Source organism: Natrix helvetica (assembly GCF_964273705.1).
Source record: "Natrix helvetica genome assembly, chromosome: 2".
Classification (NCBI taxonomy): domain Eukaryota; kingdom Metazoa; phylum Chordata; class Lepidosauria; order Squamata; family Natricidae; genus Natrix; species Natrix helvetica.
Window position 1 is genome coordinate 123,996,298 of NC_138552.1, and position 25,100 is coordinate 124,021,397.

Here is a 25,100-nt window from a genome sequence, read left to right on the forward strand (position 1 = left end):
TTCTTAACTACTCGATTTTCTGTTCTCGGCCCTCAAAGTGGAGCTGAGAAACACCAGCATTTCCAAAAAGCAAACCTAAAGGGAGGGCTTTCCTTTTTGAGATAGGAAGAAATCTTAAGATTTGCCTTCTTACTGGAACAGGTGAAGCCAATCCCCTCCTGAAGGTTCCATCTGGATGACCAAGAAGGTCAAGATCTCCAAGAGAACCCAGCTGTTTTTTTTAACAAAGCATTGAGATAATTCTATCCCCATTTACAAGGGGCTTGTGCAGTTGCCGACTCACCCACCCACCCCTCCCTCCATCGTATCCCTGCATATTTGAAGAAGTGTGCAGCTGCTTTGTTGGGCTCTTACATTGTGTGAAGGACTATAGCAGTTTCCTTTAGTACTGTTGCAGCCACAATAGTACTCTATGTTAAACTAGTTCAAGATAGTTGCATGGGAAATTTGTTTTCCTGTTACTCAATTGTATGGCAAATGGTTAAAACGGGTAGAAATCAGCAACATGGATTTTGATAGAATGCGAAGTCCTACACTGGATAGCAAACATCAAAGGCTTGAGTAGAGAATATATTGGGAAAGATCCATACTCAGCCTATAGGCAAAGAACATTGGCTGCCTTGGGTTTCAAAGTGAATATAAATTAGCGTCATGAAATTCTAAATTGGGAAATACACTCCTATACAGATAGTTGTGTTACAACTGTAATATTTTACAACATTTTTTATGGCAGTTCGGTTGCTTAGCACTTCGGTCTCTAAGCTGAGGATCCAGGACCTGGTTTGAGAATATGTCTTTGTCAAGAAATGCCCCCCCCCCTCCTGGTAGTTGACCATATCTAAAATATTGCATCCTATTCTGGGCATCACATTTTAGGAAGACAAGGGTTAACTGGAGCATAACCATGAAAAAGCAGAAAAAATGATAAGAGGCCTGAAAAGAAAAACATGAAGGAATTCTTGGAGGTGTTTTGTATGTTTAGTCTGGAAAGATGATGATTCTGGGGAAACATGATAGAGGTCTTCAAGTGTTGGATGAGCTTTTAAAAGTTTTTCCAGAAGATGGAATAAGAAACAATAGTTGTAAATTACAAAGAAGTTGATTTTAGTTGAATGTTAGGTTTAATTTTACTAATGGTTTGACTAATGGTTTGACTACCAGTGACACAGACTATATCAAGAGATGCTGGACTGTTCTTTTCTGGAGGTATTAGAGATACTGTAGTAGTAGATTTCCAAACAATATGGGCTTGGATTAGATGATTTTCAAAGTTCTTTCCAACCTTGTAATTTGTGATACATGAACAGCAGTGAATACCCAGCAGCACCTTTAAAGTGGCTGGAGATAGTTTTACCCTTAATTTCGAATAATTGTTTGAAAATGGTTGGAACACGAATTTGCACATGGAAAGTGCAGGATGAATTGGAAAACAGCATTTCCGAGGTGCTATTAATGGAAGTGTGTGTTTGTAGCCTTATAGAGATATAGATTGCTTTGAATGGCCAGTTAAGCCTCCAAAGTCCAAGGTGTTCATTTTAAAATGATTACTCATCTTCTGTGTTAAAAGAAAAATATCTATCCCAAAGGAAGAGTTTAAACTTGTTAGGGATACACTGAGGATAGGTTAATGGTGCCACGTCACATATAAACCCTCTTTTCAGGCATTTAAAACTGAACAAAAATATTGTGAGTGCTGACACTCATCAGTCTGGGAAGGGGGATATAGGAATTAGAACATTTCTTCCTTCCTCCCCCCCTCCCCCAAAAGACAGGGGAAAAAGTGAGTGTGTGAAATTGATTGCCATGACCCCTGAAGATGACAGGTTTTAAGAGAAAAACCTCAGAATCACCCTTTCTGATTTTATATGGGGGGGGGGATATTGTTATATCTATGTCTGTCTGTCTATCTATAAAGAATATACTTAGAGTAGGATAGGATATATTAATTTGAAAATGTATTTTCTGAAACAATTCAGAAGGACAGAAGTAAATTTGTAATGGAGCTGTAGTACTCCTAGATGTTTTCAAAGGAAACCCCAAATTATATTTAAAGATAATAGTAACAGTTTTTTAAAAAGAGTTCTTATACACACGTACATGCACACACACTGCAAAAATTCATATTCTCATATGAGAATATCTATCTTCCAATATTCTTATAAAATTTTGGTGATTGATTGAGTCTGACCTATCTAATGTACTCTGTTATATATTTTGTTTCCTCGAGGTTTTACTTTTGGATTCAGAAATGTGCAAGTTCTGTAAGTTTTACAGAGTGGTTAGTAGGATTTTGTTTTACTTGTATTCAGTACTAAGTGTATATTATTTGCTTTTCTGAATTCTGTCAAAAAGTGAAACTAGAAAAACACGTGAGGCTGAAAAAATATTACTGTTGCTTTAAGGGATCCACTTATACGGGATCGTATCCTGCCCCATACATCCCTCCGGCCGATTCGCTTACACAGAGAGGGACTCGTCCGGGTGCCGTCCACTAGGCTGTGCCAGCGGGCAACGCCTAGGGGAAGGGCCTTCTCTGTGATGGGCCCGACCCTCTGGAATGACCTTCCCCCCGACATTAGAATGACTACGGATCTCCGCTCCTTCCGTCAGAAACTTAAAACCCACCTATTCCAGCTAGCCGGCTTGGCCTAATTCCACCTATCCCACCTCAGTTCTATTTCTAAATTTTTAAGATTGGTTTTAAGGTCTGTTTTTTAATTTTTATAAATTGTACAGAGGTTGTTTAATTTGATTTTACCTATGTGTATGATTGTTTGTATGTTTTAAATTTATTCCTGTACACCGCCCCGAGTCCCTCCGGGGAGAGGGGGCGGTCTAGAAATTTAATAATTATTATTATTATTATTATTATTATTATTATTATTATTATTATTATTATTATTATTATTATTATTATTATTATTATTATTATTATTAATTATTATTATTAATTACTCAGTAGCAATATCTTTTCAGGATCAAAAAAAGAATGAAAATATCTTATAAGGGATCAAGAAGAGCTGTGCTTGTTCAAGGTGTATAGCAGTTCCTCTGAATAGTTTTTCTTTGAAGATTGCAGAGTCCTAATGTCTGCCTATTTGCCCCCAGAAAAACAATGTTGAAAGGATATCTCTTAAGCTCCACAAATTGATAAGCACTGAAAATCCCAATTCAGTTCTGACATTTCATTGGAAGGACTCAAAAAATTGGTACTGATTAATATTCACTTCAGATATTTGGACTACAAACAGTTCAGAATTCAAAAATGTAGAAAAAATATGCATTTTATAATATATTTTTAAAGTTAATAATGCATGTATATATCCTTAACACATTTGATTTAACATTTTATCTAACATTGATGTCAAAAAGGGATCAAAATTTAAGGCCAGTTGAATTATATCAGAGTCACAGTAATTACTGTACGATGGTATAGCTAAAATAATTCAACTTATATATTAAATATTGACTCCTTTTAGGTTAGCACTAAAAGGTTTTTTAGGTTTTTATGCAGGATGTTGGTCAAAATAAAGCCTGAATTGAAGTCACATTAATAATATTTGTTAGTATGAATTATTTTTGCCTGCCTATGTGAAAAATGTGTCCTGAACATTTTAGACATGGCGAAGAAAGTATTGCAAATTTTTGGTTGGAGCACAGTTAGGTTTGATATGTTCAAATACCTCTGAAGGTTTGTGGGGTTCATTTGCTAAATTTCATGTGTTGTCCTTGTCTGCTATTTACTTAGGTGAGCAGTACTGGACCAGCCCAATGTCAGCTGTTTCATCTAGCAGTGGAAGAGGATCTGGGAGATCAACAAACTTTATTCTAGAATTGCAAAGTATGATGTGAGTATAATTCTGTTTCTACACCTCACAATGTTTATGGATGGGCAATAGTAAAGGAAACGTTTGATTAAAATGTATTCATGCTCTGATGTTGCAAAGGGTAAAATGTGTTCCAAGATTGAATAAAGTAGTAAGGAGGTCCCTTGACTTTGAATGATAAATAAGACAATCAATATAAAATGCTATGTATATTTTATAATATCTTCACCATTTTCTACTTTAGTTTATGCTTAACAATAAAATAATTGCATTTATAGTAAAGTTAACATATGTAGATAATTTAGAACTTTTTTTTTTCTCCTGACAATAAGAATGTTAGGGATGATGATTTATAGTGAATTAATCCAGTTCTCCTTTGTAATGAAGCCACAAAATTGTTTTTGATTTTTCTTTATTGTTTATTTTTTGGTCCATGATATGTAGGTTTCATAGAACTATAGATTACATATTTCATTTCATATTTAAAGTGTTGTCTTCTACAATGGACCAAATTACAAATCTTAATTTAGATGAAAGAATCCTATTAATTAAAAATTAGAAAGACATTTTAACACATGCCATTTTTTCTTATGTACATCCAGAATAGATGTAAGGGAAGTGAGATTGTTATTTATGGATCATTGTTTCTTATTTATTGACCAATTTATTTTCATTTTAAGATAAAAATTTCTATTGGACCTCCAGAGGGAGCATTATTATAAATATGGTGCCTAATATTTTAGTGACAAGGATTTGATATCCAAATTGAAATTGGCTTTCTTTTATAAAGAAAAGCAAAAGATGTAAGATAGTGAATTGGAATGGTTTATGATAATTCTGGGCTATGGAAAATAGTTTGGATTGATGTGAAAAGTTTGCTATCCTGAGATATGTATTTTTGTCTTTAAAGTTTAGTTTCTTCCCTAAATACTTGGTATACTTGCAGGAAAAAAATTGTTAATTTCTCAACTTTGAGATCCTAGTAACTATAGGTATTACAATTTATGGCAACTTTGAGAGAGTCTTATTAAAAATAAATTCCACTTTGAGGTTCTAAAGGAACAATGATACATTTTATATTTAGCTGCATGAATTAGAGATGCAGTACAGGTCGAGTACAGGTATTTCTTGACCACAATTGAGCCCAAACTTTCTGTTGCCAAGCACGGCACTTGATAAGTGAGTTTTGCCTCAGTTTAGCAACTTTTTGCCACCATTAAGTAAATCACTGGAATAGTTCACTGAATCATGAAGTTGTTAATCAAATCTGGCTTCTCTCATTGACTTTGCTTGTCAGAAGCTGCCTGGGAAGGTCAGACTGATGGTCACTTGATTCTGGGACAGTGCAATTGTCATAAATACATGTCAGTTGAGGAGCACCTGAATTTTGATCATATGACCATGGAAAACAGATGGCCAAAAAAACCCCCAACAACTATTTTATAGTTACTAGGATCTCAAAATTGAGGAATTGACCATTCCCCCCCCCCCCCTGCAAGCATACCAAGTATTTAGGGAAGAAACTAAACTTTAAAGACAAGAAAAAAAGAGGGGAAGACCAAAGAACATGAGGCAGAGATATACTACAAAGATATACTACAACAGCATCAAATAATGATGGTCGAGGCTGCCAGAAGTAAGCAACCAAAACAAGGTTTCCCTAATTAAACAATTGCTTTTTCACAAGGTATTGCCAATGCATGCTGTGGGCCATCTCCATTCCATGGTACTTTTATGCCTTTTAATCTGAAGCCCTGCACCAATCTGGTACATGTCTGCAGTCATGTGGAGAAAAACAATTGGAATTCACAAAGTACCACTTGATGTTCTTTGCTGGAATGTAGAGCAGTTAAAAATCAACCATCTGGATTTACCCTTAAAATGTCTGTGAACTGAGTCCCCAATCTTTTATTTGAATATCATAGTACATTTTGTTTTTGTTCTTTTGTAATACTTCATTTCTTTCTTCTGATCCAGCAGTAAATTTATATTTTGTTCTTAACTTTAAGTGATACAAATTCAATAATATGTTTTGGTATTTGCACTGGGAGGAAATAAAACAGAACATTTCTTGGATTTGGAAATCAAAGGTCATGAATGTGAACCTTATGGATAAGTAGCTGAGAAACATGTTTTTATATAATTGCAGACTTCCTGATTAAGCACTTTTGAAAGTATATATCCAATTCCTATTAATACACGAGTGCTGCAGAAATATAAAATGTAGATATCTTCATTTTTTAAGATCAAGGACAGTTTTGATTTTAAAAGTTATCCAAACAAATAATCCTGATTTTGAAATAATTTTATCAATTGTTTCGTTAATTTCATTGGAACTGAGGGAATTCTTATAGTGCATTTATTTCTCTGTTTCTTAAAAGAAGTCTTTTTAGCAGAAATAAATTTTCATGATAAGAATAGACTATGAGCAAATTTTGAATTGTTTTCCTTGGCTTCTGATTTGTAGCATTGATGGACAATTGTTCTAGAACTCTTCAAGGCTTAAACAACAACAATATAATATATATCCCTATCTTAAAGTATATTTATTTGTACAAAAAGATATTATTCAATGACATCAGTCTTTAAAGATTTTAAGAAATGGTTTTATAGTAAAGAGATAATTGAGTTTGCCACACAGGTTTACTGCTAGTCCATTTTAGGTGCTTGATAATCATGCTACTTAAATCCTACAGTTAGTCTGCTAGATACAGCAGGACTGCCTAATGACTTTAAAATAATTAAATATTTTAGAAACTTATCTCCACGGCTGCAGTATCTTGTTAAAAGAACAACAGCAATGATAAATCAAGATTGATAGCTGTTCTTAATGACCTCAGAAGCAGCTTTAGAAAAGATCTAATGGGAATTGTGAAAAAAAAAGATTTCCTGATGATTCTCCCTATATGATATTAGCTCTACGGTCTAAAATATAAATTTAGAAATGGAAACATACAGAAAAATCCTAATTTTCCTACTGTTATGCTCATGTTGACATGTATGTAATTTATATACACACTGAATACACTTCCTTTATCTCCTGTAAAGAATAAAGCTACAATACACATTGATAATAAAATAATAAACATAATTAAAATTAGCAGACTAGAAATTGTTTTTGACTCCAGAAACACTCATTTCAATTATTTAATCTTTCAATTAAATATATGATAAATATATTGAAGCTCATAATATATTGGACTATGTACAGCTTAAAACTGGTACATTCAATGTAGAGAAGGATTATTTAATACATGCACTCCTTATATATGTGGCAGTAGCTCTTCAATTAAAGGACTTCTTAGAAGGAAAGGCTTTTAAGCAGGAAAATGTCTATGTACTGTGTATGTTGGCATTTTTGCATTTGGGGAATGAAAATTGCCTTGAGTGTGTTGTTGGTATGTCAGGTGAAGGCAGTGGCTAATGAGACAAAGAGAAGTTATTAGTATTTAACTATATTGCATACTGTTATTTGTATTAATAAACTGCATTTTGTCAGTATTATAAAATATACTGTATCAGTAGCAATTAGAAATCATTCATATTTTGAAAATGTATTCTTCACTCAAGATAATTATTTTTTTCTTTAAAGCACTTATATTGTATATTTTGAGATCTGTATGCTAAGAAATGTCATGTAACATTAAATAAAAGACCTTTCAAAACATAGGATTTTAGTTTTATAATCTCTCTTGGGGAATGAAACAAAAACAAGTAATAATATCCAGAAAGAAATATTAACAACTGCCATAATAGTGTTAAATGCAAAGTAATGTTCAGACATGAGCCCAATATTATGCTTACACATTCAAAATGTCACAACTGGAAGCAACTGAAATAAAAATGGAAGCTTAGATTAAGTGAGAACAGTGCAATCTTACAGCAGATAGTATGTGTATCTGTAATAAACTCTTGTATAATTTTAAATATTTGCTTATAATCTTTCTTTTGTATTTAGTGTAACTTTTTGTATTTCTAGTTCTGCTTTGGTATGGTTCATTCTTTTAATGAAAAGACTAAACTTATTTATCTTTGGTGTTGTACTTTGAACATCCTAGTGTAATATATCATTCAATTTAATTCTTTTCTAAGGTATTTTTAAAATCAAAAACATTAAATAAATCTGCATGAAGATTCTTCAGTAATTCATTATTCTCCATAGCGCTGCTTGGAGAGTCCAAGGACGGGTTAACACAGCCTGTTTGCCCATGGACTGAGTAGATTTTCCCCCCTCTGGCCACGCCTACTTTGCCTCTTCTGGCTCAGTTTTAAAAACTCAGTCCGCCCGATAGGACGAGTTTTGGGGAACACTCAGCTTTGAGCAAATAGGCTGGGTTCTCCAATAGTAATTTTAGAGTATTTTATGTGTTGATATTTAGTTGTTATTAGGATTTTTCCCCAGGTTTTATTATTTTGACTTTTTATTTTCCTTTTTTCTAATTTTACCAAGAAGAGGATTTACTAAAGTAAGGCTGAGGCAGCGATCGGTTCCACAGCTGCTTAGTCGCAGCTGGGGGAACAAGCGAGGCCGCTCGTCCGGCGTCTGCTGGCGAGCGCAGGGAAGGACGGCAATCCCCGTGTTTCCCTGGTCGTTTTGGAGGAGAGGCTTTTAAAAAAGCCCTTGCTTCTCCAAACGGCGTCTTTTGCCGATCGGGAGAGCGGCGGCCATTTTGAAAAGCGCTGCTTTGGCGCGCTTTTCGGCTGCAGCCAATGGGAAGCGTCTGGCCCTTAAGTGAGGCTTTTGGCACGCAGAAGAACCGGCGGCCATTTTTTGGAGACTTTTTTACCTTCCGGAAAGCAGCAGCAAGCAGCAGAGCCTCTCCGCCTCAACAGACAGCCGCAGAGGATTGCGAGGGCTTGCCTGGGTCTCCAGCAAGCCTGAAGTTCCCCAGCCAACTAAGGGGAAGTGGCAAGGAGTGTCCTGGTGCCTGATCCAGCCTCCCACCTGAGTCTGCAGACGCTTCTGGAGCCGTCGGGACAGCGTCCACTGCCCTTCCCTCAGCAGCGACCTCTTCGACTCAAGATCAACCAAGGATGGCTGATGAAGGTTTGGAGCGAAGGGAGGAGCTGGCAGGGCCATCTGCAAAGCGCAGTAGGCCAGATCCCTCAGGCCAAGGGAGAAAGGGAAATAAGGGCGCTGGGGGGAAAGCTTCCCACTCTTCAGCTGGGAGCAAGGCCCCCAAAATTCAAGGGGACAAGGGGCAGGACTCCCTAAAGGACAAGTCTGCTAGGCCCCAGGTTCCCTCTGCACCCTTACCAAGTGAGGCTGGGCCAGTTCCTTCCCCACCCATTCAGAGGGAGATAGAGCAGGGGGAGGAAATGGGGGATAGATCTCCATCCTTCTGTGATAGGGATTCCATGTCAGGATCCCCTGCAGCCTCTCTGGGTTACCCAGGTTCTCCTAGCTCTTCAGTCAGGGAGGATATCCCCTCCTTTCAATGCTTTTTTCATGCAGAGGATCAGAGAGATCCTCCTAGGGGTGCCAGGGGACAGGCCTATGACCAATCCAGGCCTGTAGAGGACAAGGGCCCAGCTATGTCAGCAGAAATGAGGGATCTCATCACGCAGGCTATTTCCCAGGGTGTGGTAGAAGCCATGAGGCTACAGGAAGGCAGGGGTGGCAAGGCCTCTAGGCCTGTTCGCCCCCTGGGGGAAAAGAGGACCAGAGTACTTGATTCCCCGGGCACTTCTATCACCACAGAGGTGTCTACGTGGGAGGAGGAGACTGCTGAGGAATTTGCTCTCTCGGAGAATGAGGATATGCCTCCAGACAAGCCCTCCTTCACTGGTCTCTTTAAGCCATCCTTATTCAAGTCCATCTTACACAAGGCCAGAGCCTCTACTGAGCTTGGTGCCAAACCTAAGGACAAGGAAGTCCCCTCTACTTCCCAGGACCTCATGGCAGGGCTGTTCAGCGAAACAACCCCTGACCCAGAACTGATACCAGTCCCTGACATGTTCATGGAAGTTATCCAGCGCCAATGGGCACAACCAGGTACCCTGGCCAACCCCAGTGGCGCAGACAAATCACTGTATCCCTTAGAACCTAGGCTGGAGGATGTATTGAAACCTCCAGAAGTGGATGCCCCTGTGGTCTCTCTGACCTCTAATTCTAATCTCCCGGCCGAGTTATTAGAAGGGTTAAAGGCAGAGGATAAGAGGGCAGAAAAGGCTTGTCTCAAAACGCACCAGGCGGCTGCCTGGGCGATCAAAACCTCCACTTCGGCCTCGTTCTTTACGAGGGCATCCCTATTATGGCTGCGCCAACTCAGATCTCAGCCCCCATCTGAAGCATCTCGTTGGCGACATGATCTTAACAAGATCATTACGGCTGTGGAATATGCCTCTGATGCATCCCTGCATGCTGCGAAATTCGCCTCCAGGGCACTAGCGTCCAACATCACTTCTCGCCGCCTGCTTTGGCTTCGGCACTGGCAGGCGGACATGAAGGCAAAGTGGAAGCTGGCTTCAGCTCCATTCAAGGGAGAGAACCTCTTTGGGGATTCCCTAGAGAAATTCCTAATTGAGACAAAGGATAAGAGGAAGGTCCTGCCTTCCACCTTCAGGAAGCATGACAGGAAAGGTCAGGGCTCGTTCAGGAAACAGGCCTTTCGGGCACAGGAAGGTGCCCAGGCCTCCTCCTCTTCCTATTCCTCCCAAAGACAGTTTAACCAGTCCTCTGACAGGTCCCAGGAACGAAACAACTTTTCTTCCAGGGGCAGACAATCCAATCAGGGGTCCTTTCGGAAGCCCTTTCGTGGGGGATCCCACAACCGTCAGTTTAGACGTGGGAAGTGACTGTCTGGGGTCTCCTCCCATCGGGGGCCGCCTGCAATTCTATGCAGACCGTTGGGAGGAAACAACCTCGGACAAGTGGGTCTTAAATACCATCAGGAGGGGTCTAACCTTGGAGTTTCTATCCTCTCCTCCGCGGACCTTTGTTCGCTGCCCACTATCCAAGAACCCTGTAAACAGGGCTCTCATGCAGGCAGAGATAGATCATCTTCTGCAGATCAACGCAATAGAGGCAGTTCCTCCAGAACAGGAAGGGAGGGGGTTCTATTCCATTCTCTTCCTGGTCCCCAAGAATTCAGGGGGGTGGAGGGCCATTTTAGATCTGAAGCGCCTGAACAGACATCTGGCCTACAAGCGCTTCAAAATGCAGTCCCTTCAGTCGATCATAAGCTGCATGCGACAAGGGGATCTGCTCACCTCCATCGATCTCAAGGAGGCGTATCTGCATGTGCCCATCCATCCCGCACACAGGAAGTTCCTGCGCTTGTGTTACAACGGAAAGCACTTCCAATACAGGGCGCTTCCGTTCGGACTTTCTTCTGCACCCAGAACGTTCACGAAGCTTCTTGCAGCTGTGGCGGCCCACCTGCGCAAGCTTCCAGTCCGCCTGGAGTGCTATCTGGACGACATCATCATCCACTCAAGGACTCATCAGCAAGAGGTGAGAGATGTAAACGTCACAGTTCACACCTTACAGGACCACGGTTTTTCAGTAAACATGGAAAAAAGCAACCTGACTCCTGCCACACGCATACAACACCTGGGCGCCATAATAGACTCAGTATCTTGCCAGGTGTCCCTGTCTCCGGAAAGAATCCGCAACCTCAGGAGCAGAATCCGGTTGTGTCGCAGGAACAGATCCTGGCAGGTAGTGCAGCTATCCCAACTGTTAGGGATCATGATTTCTTGCCTCAACATAGTTCCCTGGGCACGTCTTCATGCAAGGGAATTGCAATGGTTCTTGCTTCCAATGCAAAGAGCAAAGATCAGCAACTCCACCAGGAAAGTTCGCATCCCACCAAGAGTGACTTGGTCTCTGAGTTGGTGGCAGTCTCGAGCAGTGGAGAGGGGTTGCCTATTCAGAGAACCCGATAGGATCGTGGTAACGACCGACGCCAGTCTCTACGGTTGGGGGGCGCATTGCCAAGGTCAGCTGGCGCAAGGCAGGTGGTCCAGCGCGGAGGCAGCCCGGAGCATCAATTGGCTAGAACTCAGGGCAGCCCGGCTTGCGCTGAGGAGATTTGCAGAACAGCTGAAGGGGCACCACGTTCTGCTACTGACCGACAATGTGGCCACAAAGGCTCACGTGAACCGATAAGGAGGGACCCACTCCAAAAGACTCATGTCAGAGGCGGAGGCCATAGGACGATGGGCAGAGATCCACTTAGCGTCGCTGAGGGCGGATCACATCTCCGGAACCAGCAACGTAAGTGCGGATTGTTTGAGCCGTCAGACCATCGACAACTCGGAGTGGCAACTTCATCCGGACCTGTTCGCACAGGTGGTAAGGAGGTTTGGTCTCCCACAGGTCGACCTGTTTGCCTCGGTGGCAAACACACAGCTCCAGCGGTTCTTCTCCCGCTACAAGTCAGCACAAGCAGAGAGGACGGATGCCCTGAGGTCCAGCTGGCCTCCAGGTCTTCTTTACGCGTTTCCGCCCCTCCCTCTGATCCCGCAGGTGATCTACAAGCTGCTGAAGGAGGGGGCGGAGCTCATTCTGGTGGCTCCACATTGGCCCAGGAGATCCTGGTTCGCGGACCTGGTCGATCTGTCTGTGGAACAACCGTGGTATCCTTGCATCAGGGGGCCATCAACCATCCAGAGCCCCAATGGTTGCAGTTAGCCGTCTGGCACTTGAGGGGCAGCTTCTGAAGGACCAGAGCCTCTCAGACAACATCATTAAAACCATCCAAACTTCCAGACGTCCGGCCACTACTCGCATTTATGACGCGACTTGGGCTGCCTTTTCTTCCTGGTGCAGCAAACGGGACATTGACAGTGTGGAAGCGTCCATCCCTCAGTTATTGGACTTCCTACAAGAGGGCTTGGACAAAGGACTGGCACCAGCCACTCTCAGGCGCCAGGTTGCTGCATTATCCACCATCTTAGCCAGACACCAACTCCAATCCCTGAGTCACCATCCTCAGGTCAAGAGCTTCTTGAAGGGGGCCTACAACATTCGACCCCAGGTGGTGCACAGGTACCCGACCTGCAACCTACCCTTTGTCCTGCAGGCATTGACAGCGGCTCCCTTTGAACCTTTGAGGAAGGTATCTCTTCGACATCTGACTCTTAAGACTGCCTTCCTAATAGCCATTACTTCAGCCAGAAGGGTATCTGAGATTGCGGCCTTCTCGGCCAAGGAAGAGCTGTGCATCATCCACCCAGACAGGGTCATCCTACGGTTAGACCCCGCCTTCATGCTGAAGGTGAATTCTCATTTTCACAGGTCTCAGGAGGTTATCCTCCCGAATTTCTGTCCCAGCCCTCAACACTCCAAGGAGCGCAGGTGGCACAAATTGGACGTGCGAAGGGCAGTCCGCATTTACCTGAAACGAACTAAGGACATCAGGCACTCCGAGGCCTTCTTTGTGTCTTTTCAACCAGGCTCGCTGGGTCGCAAGGTGTCATCTTCAACCATAGGTCGGTGGCTGCGAGCTTGCATTAAGATGACATATGACCTTCAGGGCAAGCCGGTTCCACCTCGTGTAACGGCACATTCCACCAGAAGCGCGGCCACGACCGCGGCCTGGGCAACTCAAGCATCTATTCTGGACATTTGCAGAGCGGCCACGTGGGCGTCTCCCATGGCTTTCATTAGAAACTACAAGATCGATTCCTTTGCCTCTGCCGAAGCCTCCTTTGGCCGTAGAGTATTACAGAAGGTTATTGAGGCTCCGGACAATGTCACTTCTTCCCGCCCTGGGACACAATAGCTTGGGCATGTCCCATCCTTGGACTCTCCAAGCAGCGCTATGGAGAATGACCGTTGTCTTACCTGAACGGTCGTTCTCATGGCGCTGCGGAGAGTACAAGACCCACCCAGGGTGATTGTTTAGCTCCGAGATTGTATCTTTACACAGGTGTGAGCTGAGGACGTCTTCGTCGGACAAGACCTCGTTTTTAAAACTGAGCCAGAAGAGGCAAAGGAGGCGTGGCCAGAGGGGGAAAAATCTACTTAGTCCATGGGCAAACAGGCTGTGTTAACCCATCCTTGTACTCTCCGCAGCGCCATGAGAACGACCGTTCAGGTAAGACAACGGTCATTTTGTCAATTTTCTATGGATGGTGGTGGGGTGAGAATAGTGGCCCAGCATTTTAAAAGCTTGATCCCATCAGTTTTCTAAGAAAGGAATGGCACATTATTTGTGGAATCCTATTGTATTTAAAAAGTTTGACCACCTTTTATTTTCCTGGCTTCAAGTTAGTATTGACTACTGGCAACTGCCTGGACATTTTAAGTCCCTGCAGTTTTCTTGGCAAGATTTTTCTGGAAGTGTTTTGCCATTGTCTCTTTCCTTGGATTGAGAGAGGGATTAGTTGAAGATTACCTAGGTGGCTTTCTGCCTGAACAGGATTAGAACTCACAGTCACTTGATTTCTAGTTTGGTGTCTTAATCACTACACCAAATTGACCAACTTTTACTTATTAAGAAAAGAGAAACTTAAAATCAGGTGATTATATGTTTAAAGTTATTATAAAACAGCCCAGTTAGATCAAAGTTTTTGACTACTCAGTAGAGAAAGGTGAATGCTGTATTGTGGAATGCATTTTTCTTGAAAGTGAAAAATATATTTCATCTTTAAGGTTACGCAGTAGCCCAACCCTGTTCTAGCCACTAGTGGTCTGTGTTCTAGCCTAAATGTGACCCTGTGTGTTTTCCTAGTATTTTCTTACTTTATTTCAATCTTCAAATGTGTTTATTATTATTGTCATATCCATCATTCTAGAGAGTTGATTTTGGTTGATGTTGGAAGGAAATGGTAATAATGATCATGTCTGTGAAAAGACTGGCAGATCGAGCTGTAATTTGAGGTTACCACAGGATTTCTGTATTCCATTCCATGACTGAATTTCTGAATCTAAACATTTTATTGAGTGTAAAAATAGCTTATTTATTGTGTTGGACTTCCAGTTTGAATCTTTAAAACTTCTGTTAGGAAGGAGTTGCCATGAGTCTTCCATCCCCCAAATCAAAGGTATTATCAAACTAGATAAGGATGTTCTTATTTGCTGTACATTGCATACTATTCTGAGTCAATACACTAAGTAGTCATATTAGGGATAAATTTTGTTAGAAAGGATACACAGTGTTCTACTATCTAGTAGGTCTACATTTCATTGTTCTAAGTGATTCATATTAGCTCAATAATCTCTTAGAGAGCTGATTTGGTGGAGTGGTTAAGGCACAAACTGGGAAACTGTAAGTTTTAGTTATGCCTTAGGCACAAAGCCAGTTGGGTGACTTTGGGCCAGTCACTGTCTCAGACCTAGGAGGAAGGCAAGAGCTAACCATTTCTGAACTCTTGCAAAGAAAATTGCAAGGACTAGTCCAGGCATTCATTAGGAATCAACACTGACTCAAAGGGACACACAAAACAAAATCTTAAAGGAGCTATAAAAATTGCCCAGTGTTAATAGCCCTTTATTGCAAATTGGAGATGGCATAAAAAAGATGAAAACACAAGAATTTTAGTGAGCTCTTTGCTTTTGCTGTTAGCCATTGCTCTTTATTAGATCTCGATTGAAAAGCAGTATGTGTCACTGTGCTTTCCTATATCTGAAATTGATTTGTCCATAAATGCTGCTTCTTTCTGTTTGGTATTGCTGTGATTGTCCTCCTTGGTGCTTGGTGGAACAGAAATACTAGAACCCACAGGGTATACTACCTTCCCTGCATTCACTGGCTGTAGTGTAGGTTTCCCTATCCTTTCTTCCTTCCTTTCCCAAACAAGATAAAATGTTGCTGGTATTTACATCTGGTGATTGCTGTTAATAACATCTTGAAAAGTGGGAGTCAATTGAGTAAGTAAAGCAATTCCTACTCTTATTCAGCTTTGTATTTTAAACAGGCCTAGTCATCTGTAATAAGCTGCAGTAGAGCGGATGTATATATAACGAGCTTCATGTGTCTGTCTTAATAAACAAATTATGCAAGGATCTTTTGTTGTTCACTAGTTTAAAAGATGTGCATGAATGTGGAGTAGTATCACATATATCCCTTGCCTAAATATAAATTGAATAGACATATATTGCTTTTTTGAATAAAGCCCAATCCCAACATTTATTTAAATATGTGTTAAGTGAGAAAGATGCCACGATTTCCTAATACCATTAGTTTTGCTCTTGTGTTTTTGCTATTCAAAAACCATTTTTTTCATCATAGTCTGAATTTTTCTGCATGAATAGGGAGTCTAATGAAGCAGAGCTACTGATATTTTTTATATATTTGTTTATGTATATCCCACCTTATTTTTTACCAGTAAGATGGTAAACATATCCAATACATTTTTCTCCTCCTAATTTCCTCACAAGAACAACCCTGTGGGCTGAGAGAGAGTGCCTTTTTCAGAGCTGATTGTCTGAACCAACATTTTTATTATTTCTTTCCAGCTAAACTCGTAAACTTATTCATATTAATTTTTTTCAAAGATGTAGTAAAGCAAAACACAACCCAAGGTTTCCCAATACTTTAGGTGATTGGACATATTTGGAGTTTTGAGATAATTTTATGAGTGATTTCAAAAATGGCTACTTTGATGTCTGTGGTCAATTCCAAAATCCTAGCCCATTGCCTAGAAGGCAAACTGGAAGAGATGCTCCCCAATCTTCCTTCAGCATCCTGGACATTTCATACCATCTCCAGTTTAGTGTTCACATTTATGGGAACATTCTCTTGAATAACACGTTGACTTTATTTAGGTAATTGACAGGAAAAATATGTTGATTTTCATCTTTAAAACAATGACAGGGGTGTGTAGTCAGCCCTTTAAGGTAGACCAAAATCAGCAACAAAATATTACTAGAAATACTGGAACTTTAAAAAATATAACTAAAATAACAACAACAGAATATTTAAACAGTGTTTCTTCTTTTTCACAACAAAGTTAAGGTAAGCTAATTTTTCTTCTTTTTCTTATATACAAGAAAGTTAAGATAAGCCAATCTTTTCCCCGTCAAATTTTTCTGGACTAAGCTTAAGGTTTTGTAATGACTGTCATGGACTTTTTCAAAGCTATTTCTGTACTGGTCTGTAGTATGGGCCTAGAGACAGTGGTAATAGTAAAGATTATGAAGGGGTTTTTATTTCTTACTCAATCTTTTAAGTCTTATTCAACTGAATATATTAGCAGCTTGTCAACTGCCTGTTGATTTTATTAGATGAGTGTTTTTTAAAAGGTAAGCTGGTGCAGGGAGCCTGAGAGATATCATGCATCATTTTGAAAAGTTATTGGTTTTTAATGGGTATAGGTAGTCTTTCACTTAACAGCTATTTATTTATTGTCTGGTCAAAGTTACAATTGCACTGAAAAAAGTGATTTACAACTGTTGGTCCTCATGCTTACAACATTTGCAGCATCCCTACAGTATTAAGCAAATTGAACTGAATCTGGGATTCAGATTCAGACTACCTGTGATAATGTCTGGAATTAAGATGTGTTCCTGTTGTCTATTTACATCATTTGCTTTATCTACTTTTTGTTTTGCAAGTTTGTGGCATGATTTATTTATTTATTTATTCTTTGTATTTCTAAACCGCCTCCTCTCCCAAAAAGGGACTCGGGGCGATAGTGGAGAAAGTTTTGTTTGGGCTCTTCCTGACTCCAGAACATTTATTTAATAAAAACAAAAATAAAAGGACCATGAGAAATAGATTAGACACTGCACAGTTATAAAAAAATAGAGTTAATTTCTTAAGTGCTGCTTATTGCTTTTGCTGTCTAGTAATTTAATATATTTTCTAGAAGTTTATCCTGAAAAGAAGCCGATAGTAAAAATGGGGTGGGGGGCAGGTGAGAAGAACTACTAATATGGACTGTGAGGAAAGCAAAGAAAAATGAAGTGTGGGTAATTGAGGAATTGGAGTCTGAGATTTTCAGTTAAACTATACCAGATGCTTATACAAAGGAAGCAAGACACATACTTGTCCGTTGGGGAGGGGGGATGTTACTAAAATAATTTTCTCTCCAATCACTATCTTAAAGGGTCCCAAAATTGTTATATTCTGGAAAACATCATTACACATATTAATTTGACTCTGAGACATTCGTATTATTTTGAAGGAACTAGAAACTGATGGCTCAAATATGGGAATTAGTCTTCTTGCTATTGTTACTGCTAAAAACATTCCCTTATCTTGAAAAGATAAATGCATGGCCCCAGTTACTTATGTTACTTGCATCTTAAAGATACGCATTATGCTTGGATAATTATAATATCACATTTAAAATTTTATATCATAATTATCAAATTATCATTATTATAAAATGTTATTTGGGTAATTGGCCATGTTTAGAAGAACAATTATAATGAAATATGGAGATCCCTTATTGAAATTACTGTATAAAACTTGCATACATATGTACATGTATGAAAGTACTTTTATATATGTGTGTGTCTGTGTGTGTATGCTTTCTATTCATAATTAAAAATATTGGTTTTGGAAAAACCAAGAAAACCAAGAAAAATCTGTAGCCTGTGAAAGCGCTACCACTTTTTCATTTGCAATCCTGGTACAGTAGCAAAACAGATAATTTGTTGCACTTCTTCCTTGACTACATTAGACCTCCCTGTAATTTTGTATCTGCATATATGAATAGATTCAGGACTGAATAATATAATTAGTTTTTTCAATTGGTAAATATGGGAGTTGAGTTACAGCTATGGTAGTTGCTTATTATTAGAACATTTACTTCCCAGTACTCATCTGCAAAAAGTCAATACCAGCCTTTGCTAGACTCTTCCATTTTTATCCTTTTCTCTGTCAAGTGGGTTGGGTTGTTGTTTGTCCATGTTATACTATACTTAATATTATCCTTTATTTATTTAACTTCTTATATAGTTGGATCCTTGGTATACTGTTAACTAGAAGTAGCACCCCTTACATCCTTGTTTTCATGGCATAATATACATTGCTATAATTTCTGTTTTTTATTTTTTCCATTAATGGTTTCTCAATAACATGACATTACTGTATTTTTTTTCCTGGTTTATGCTGGAATAACTAACTGATATGAATGAATTTCCCACCCCGAAAAGGACAGGATTGTCTTTTTAAAAGAGTATTATTTTTATTATTTGATTAATACTTTTCCAGTCTTTCATTTTTTAAAGGAAGGTAGCAGCATATTAGACAATATTTGCTTTGGCACAAACATAATCTCTTTCTAGCGGTTAAATTTTTGGACCTCAGGTTCAGGTTCTATTCACCCGTGAAGTTTACTGAGCTAATTACTTTTTCTTACCCTAAACTTCCCACATAATTACTTTGAAGGTAAATGAAATAGGAGGGGGAATTGGATAATATGCTGAACTTCTTGAAGCCAAAATAGATCTGTGAATTATGTGGCAAATCACAATTACTGAATGCATTGCTTTATAATGGATGACATCACCATTTGTTCTATTTCCCTGTAAGAGAAAACTAGAATCAAGAAGTAGAATTAGAATTAGTGCATGTCAGTCTATTCCAAGTGAAATTCTGCATGATTTATTTTAATGCTAGTTTTTCCTTCCAGTTGCCATTTTAATAGTTTAAATAGTTACATTTAACAATTAATATTTAATGTATTAAAGTAATTAGTTTGAAAACTCCTAATTTTCAGCCTTTGTGTCGACCCTTTTGATCAGAGGGATTTGTTGGCCTTCTAATTCTAAAAATAGATTTCAGTAAAAAAAATAGTGTTGACTCCATGATCTTTAAGGGACTTAAATAACTATTCTGCTGTATTATTGTACTATTAACAAATGTCCTATTCTGTTCACCTGATTTATGACTCAGAGTCATTGATAAAACATTTAGTGTCTTATAAAACAAAACCCGGTTGCTAAATCTTCCTGTAACCTATTTAGTCATAATGTATGTGTACTTTTTGTGCTAGCTGTAGAGTGTGTGTTTTACAGAATCTAGTGTCTTTCTACTAATGAGTAATTGTCTGACTTTGGTTTTGGAGCACAACACATTAGTTTTAAATAACTCAATGCTCAGTTAACGATTCTAATAAAAGCCTTGCCTTATCCAATGGACTTCACAGAAAGAAGATCATTTTCTTTCCCATTTTCCAGATAGAAATTGAAGCTGAGGCACAGTAGTATAACAAAGTCTTTCATTAAAGATATGACAACATTGATACAGTCATATAGTGGATGACAAATCCTTTATATAATTATGGCATTTTGTGACTATTACAGTGCAGAAGGGTGTGGGTCTGAAGATGAGAAAAATATATAAATAGGTTATGATTCCCACTCTAGCAGCAGTGTTTGTAACTGCATTATTATACTGATATATTAATGATCTTGTGCTATAAACCTATGTGTATGAGTCAATATGATTTGGTTTAATGTAGTTGTTGCCTCCCAGTGTCTTTATTCTTATATACATAAACACTTTCAGTGGGATATTTTATGCAGGAGGAAACACATTTTGATAGCCAGGCAGCCTTTCTGTCAGCTTTCCTTGCTCACATGTTATTCAGACAACACAGACTAAAACAAAAAAAGAGTTTTGGTAGCCTAGCAGTTAATTTTTTCTCCTTTTCTGTCAGCCAACGCACTCCTCGCTCCACATTTTCTTAGAGGAAATGAAAAAACCAACAACCATGAAGTACAAAATCAGGAATAAAAAACAGGGGAAAGGATTGGTATATTGGGAAGGAAGGTAAAAGAGAGGTGGGAATAAACAGGATGAAAATGGTTTAAAAAGTGACAGTTCCTGGTAGAGTAGGCATATCTATAGTGTGAAGCTCCTGTCAGAATAAAATTTCTAGAAAAAACTTGTCTGGATTGAAGGGAGAGAGGTTTTTTATCCACTGATCTGACATACTTGTCAAATCCTTATCAAGGGCCTCCTCACTCAATGAGGCAGAGTCCACTCTTCCATTTCAAGACCACCTGCTTCTCTGTAACTAACTTTTTGTGCATGATTTACTTTCTTTCCCCTTGGTCAATCGTAATGATTTCAAAGAAAATAATAATTTATCTTTCATGTAGATATTATAATAGTGTTGATTCTTTTAATGGAAAACATGCTTTACATCAGCTTGTCCATTACTTCAACTATGAGGATATATGATTTTTATGAATAGAAATATTGTATGTAAGAAATGGGAAGAATAATCTATATCAAGAAAAGATAGGATGATTATTTCCCTCAGATGTAAATAAAATATTCATTTTTTTAAAGACCACCCCCCTCCCCCCAAACATTTGTAAAGAAACCCATGGGGAAGTCAAACTAAAATAATAAGTAATTGGAAATATATTAAAATATACTGAGAACTTTCTTTCTTAGGATGCTATCATGGCTTAAATGCTGGTGATTTGCATTAACTTAAGATCAGGGTTTTGCTTAACAAACAAAACTGCAAGTGAGCGGAGTCTGATGTTCTTCCATACAAACGTTTTGATAGAATTGAGAAGGATAGTTGTACATTTAGGAAGCTTTTCGAAATATTTAATCTTTGTTCAGTAGGTAATTTGACCATTGCTACACATGATTAAGAACACATCTTGGTTGAAGTGTGATGGGTTTTATTTGGTCTTGTTTAATTTTCCAGAGTTCTGGTTTTTATTTTCTATACATTTATAGTGATTGGATTGTTATTAACCACCTGCTTTATATTGTATAAGACGAGTAGCCATATAAATCTTATAAATAAAGAAATCTTGATAAGTTTCCATACAACGCTACAAGCAGTTGAAAAGTGCTACATCATATTCCTTACTGTTTTTCACAAGTAATTTCCTTTATTGTCTCCTTTTAAGACTTGATTTCCAGTCTGTTGATCATCAGTAATGCCCTTTGTTGCTTCCTGTTTCATGAGTCTTTCTTACTGTGGACACAGTAGTCTGGCCAACTGTTATAGCCTATGATTTTGAGACTATACTTTTGCTGATGAGATCCAAAATTGCATTTGCTTTTTTTGTAACCATATAGTACTGCTGTCTCATATTCAGCTTGCAATCAACTACAACTCTTAAGATTCTTTTCAGATGCATTATTACCAAGTTAAATATTCCACATCTGTCTGTTTGATGTATTTATCCTAAGTAAATAAAGTTACCTACTATTAAGTTTCAACCTATTTTCAGGCTATTCTGTAATTGACAAAATATTTGGATATTCTTTCTGTCTTCTAGGGTATTATGTAGTAGATCTGTGTAAAGCATTCAAAAGTGTTGCTTCATAAAGCATGTTTTGCTTTATGCCAAGACTGCCAGTGATGCTTTCAAAAGACATCACTGTTAACAATTTGGGGAAGGCTGTTCTTAACAGTTTACTAGATTCTTCTTTTGAATAGCGTGTGTGGTATCTAATTAACCGAGTAATATATCATCTGAAGATGTAGTAGGAGCCCCTTCAAACCTTCATCCAGGTCATTAATGATAATGTTAAAGTTCCAGTTCCAGAACCATTTCCTCTAAACCATTTCCTCTGCACTTGTATTTCAGTGCAGTTTGATGTGTAGTTTTAAAACTAGTACTGTATCCATCTAATAAATCTGTCATTCAACTTTTTACTTAAGTAACTTACTAATAAGAAGTCCATGTATTTTAGCAAAATGATTTGCCAAAATCAATATATTTTACATCTATAGTGACCCATTCTTGGTAAATCCTTTTGATGATGAATTTTAAGATAAGACACACACACACACACAAAATCGAACCTTAATCCATTGTTAATGCAGTTTTAGAACTGACAAGAGCTCAACAAGTCTCATCAAATATAACAAGGGAGAAATGATAGCAAGGAGATTATTAAGAAATCATAATTTTAAGAATATGAAAGCAATGGGGAGAAGGGGACTTTTATTATAAAAGATCACAGGACAGTATTAAACGAGAAATACTAGATAAGGATCTTTTCTAAAATAATCATACAGTCGTCTTAAAGCATCTATAAACAGTTTTACAGTATAAATTTAGAGTAAAGAGATTTTATATGTTGATAATTTAAAATAGACACCCTATACTGTATTGAACCACATGTGTGTTTAAACTAGCACTATATTTATAGACCTTTCAGGAAATTCCCAAATTACTGTATTTTTTGGAGTATAAGACGCTCCGGAGTATAAGACACACCTTAGTTTTGGGGGAGGAAAATGAGAAGAAAAAAAAAATGCTGCCTCTACCTACCAGCATCATGGTATTCAGCTGGCTAGCTTCCTGTCAGTGTGTGAGAGTTCATGACTTGGAACACATGGTAACAAGGTCAGCCAATTAATAGGCATAGCAACTAAGTCAGCCAATGAGGGCTATTTGGATTCTGAAACAATATTTGATGTGTGAGTAACAAGAAGACAGGAAGGAGCCTGGCTTAGCTAAGAACTGAAAGTGAAATTGCTTGTGTTTTCCTTGTATTTACTGCTACCTGGAAAACCTGCTTTTGGTGTTGTATTGTATATTATTATTTTGAATCCTGCTGAATCAGTTACTTGTGTGTGCTTTCTGAATGTGATTGCTGCTGCAAACTCTGACCAGCCAGGTCAGCTTTAGCACTTATTGCAGCCTGATTCAGCACAGCAGATTGGCAGGTGGATTGGACTGCCAATCAGCTGTTCCAGGCTGCAGGGATTGCTACAGACAATTGTTACCTCCATGCCTCGTGTTTTTGGCCTCTGGTAGGGGTGGGTGGGGCTGCATTTGTTGTATAAGACGCACCCAAATTTTCACCCTCTTTTTTGGGGGGGGAGGGGAAAGATGTGTCTTATATTCCAAAAAATACTGTAAGCAAGATGGTCACATTTTCCATGATCATACATAGGAAGGATGGATTAATATGATGTTTGTTTTTTTCATTGGAAGATAAAATATGTATACCAAATTTTGAGGACATCTATGTCTCTTCTGCTAAAATCTGTCCTTATACATTATTATTATCATATAGCCACCCCCTGCAGTGAACTTAGCTACTACAGTATTGTAATATTTTCTATTTTATCTATAATTGTTTATTTCAGCATGAGGTTCATTAAAATCAGATGGGCATCTTTGCCATTCCCAATCTCATAAATTTCATTTTAAGATTTAAAGTTATATTTTAAATTCTATAGTGCACCAGTTTAGTAGCAAAATGTGCAATAGAATAATGTGGTCAACATTTTTTCCTGATTATTCTGCATCGGGATAATTTAATATCTTCAAACCAAGAAGCAAGGAAATAATTCTGTGTATTTTTCATTGTCAAGCAAAATTGTGATAAATTCATGTTAATTAATCCTCTTGCATCTTTTTAATTTTCAAGAGCATTTTTGTTACTTAATTATTATAACTGTATTTCTTTTTCAAAGGCAATTTTGTAGTTATTCTGCAATTATTTTGTAGCAAGGTCTAGAGGTGAAACAATCCCCATCCTAATTCAAGGGTGTTTATTTAATATATTTGTATATGTTGGTCATGGCTTTCTCATAGAATAGGGCAATCACCAAATAAAATTGTATATGTCACTCAGCACCATTTATAAAAAACAAAAATGTCCTGAAGAAACAGTTACTGTGTGTGCTATAAATCTCAATCTCAAACATAGACTTTATATTGAATCAGATTTTTTGTTATTTACATTCTTTTATTATTTACTAAATATTTTTGTCATTTCTGCTATAGTTAAATTGGGTGTCTTAAAATTTAAGAACAGAAGAACATACTGCTCAGATATATATGAATAGTGCTAATGCAAGATTCTTTTTATTTTTTTGTAATACAACTCTCATGCAGTGGTATATATTCTTTTTAATAAGAGAGAATATCTTACATAAAACTCTCCAATGCACCTGGTATTTTGCCATTTCACAGTGCACTATCATATTTTATAGAAATGCAAGGAGACAGATATCAAGAACACCTGGTGTCTTTTTACAGTACAATATAGCTAACCATTGTAATAGATTTATGCCTTTGGCATTCATAATATATTGGCTATTTCCTTAAATGTCCTAGAAAATTTGAGACTCTTATTCCAGTTTTCAGTGAATCATAAAACTGCAGATAATCTCTCTGGATTAGAAACATTTGTGAACTGCTCCATAAGAACATAACAATTGCTTTGCTAAATCAGACTATGGCTCATCTTATCTAGCATTTTGTTTCTCACAATGGTCAACCAGATTTTTTTCTAGCAGGACATGGAAACATTTTGTTCTCCCACCACTGTTTTTTTTATTTTTTATTTATTTTTACTATATAAAGAAAGAGCAACAGTGTCAACGTCCATATAAACAGTGTGTTGTCTGGTTAGTTATTTGGATGATGAT

At 38.2% G+C, this 25,100-nt stretch overlaps 2 protein-coding genes across 10 annotated transcripts in view; one reads left to right on the top strand and one right to left on the bottom strand.

Annotated features, from left to right (window-relative positions):
• RUNX2 (RUNX family transcription factor 2) overlaps positions 1 to 25,100 on the bottom strand; it is a 241,195-nt gene that overhangs the window by 200,444 nt on the left and 15,651 nt on the right. The window lies entirely within an intron of this gene.
• Positions 1 to 25,100, top strand: part of SUPT3H (SPT3 homolog, SAGA and STAGA complex component) — a 283,839-nt gene that overhangs the window by 555 nt on the left and 258,184 nt on the right. For 3 of the 6 annotated variants that reach the window (XM_081944435.1, XM_081944432.1, XM_081944436.1), the window contains exons 1-2: positions 2,228 to 2,261; positions 3,749 to 3,848. In XM_081944435.1, the coding sequence (XP_081800561.1) occupies positions 2,249 to 2,261; positions 3,749 to 3,848 (113 nt within the window). In that variant the 5' untranslated portion in view covers positions 2,228 to 2,248. Of the gene's footprint in view, positions 142 to 2,222; positions 2,262 to 3,748; positions 3,849 to 25,100 lie in introns of those variants that run through there. The other 3 variants (XM_081944433.1, XM_081944434.1, XM_081944437.1) reach the window with 3 other exon arrangements.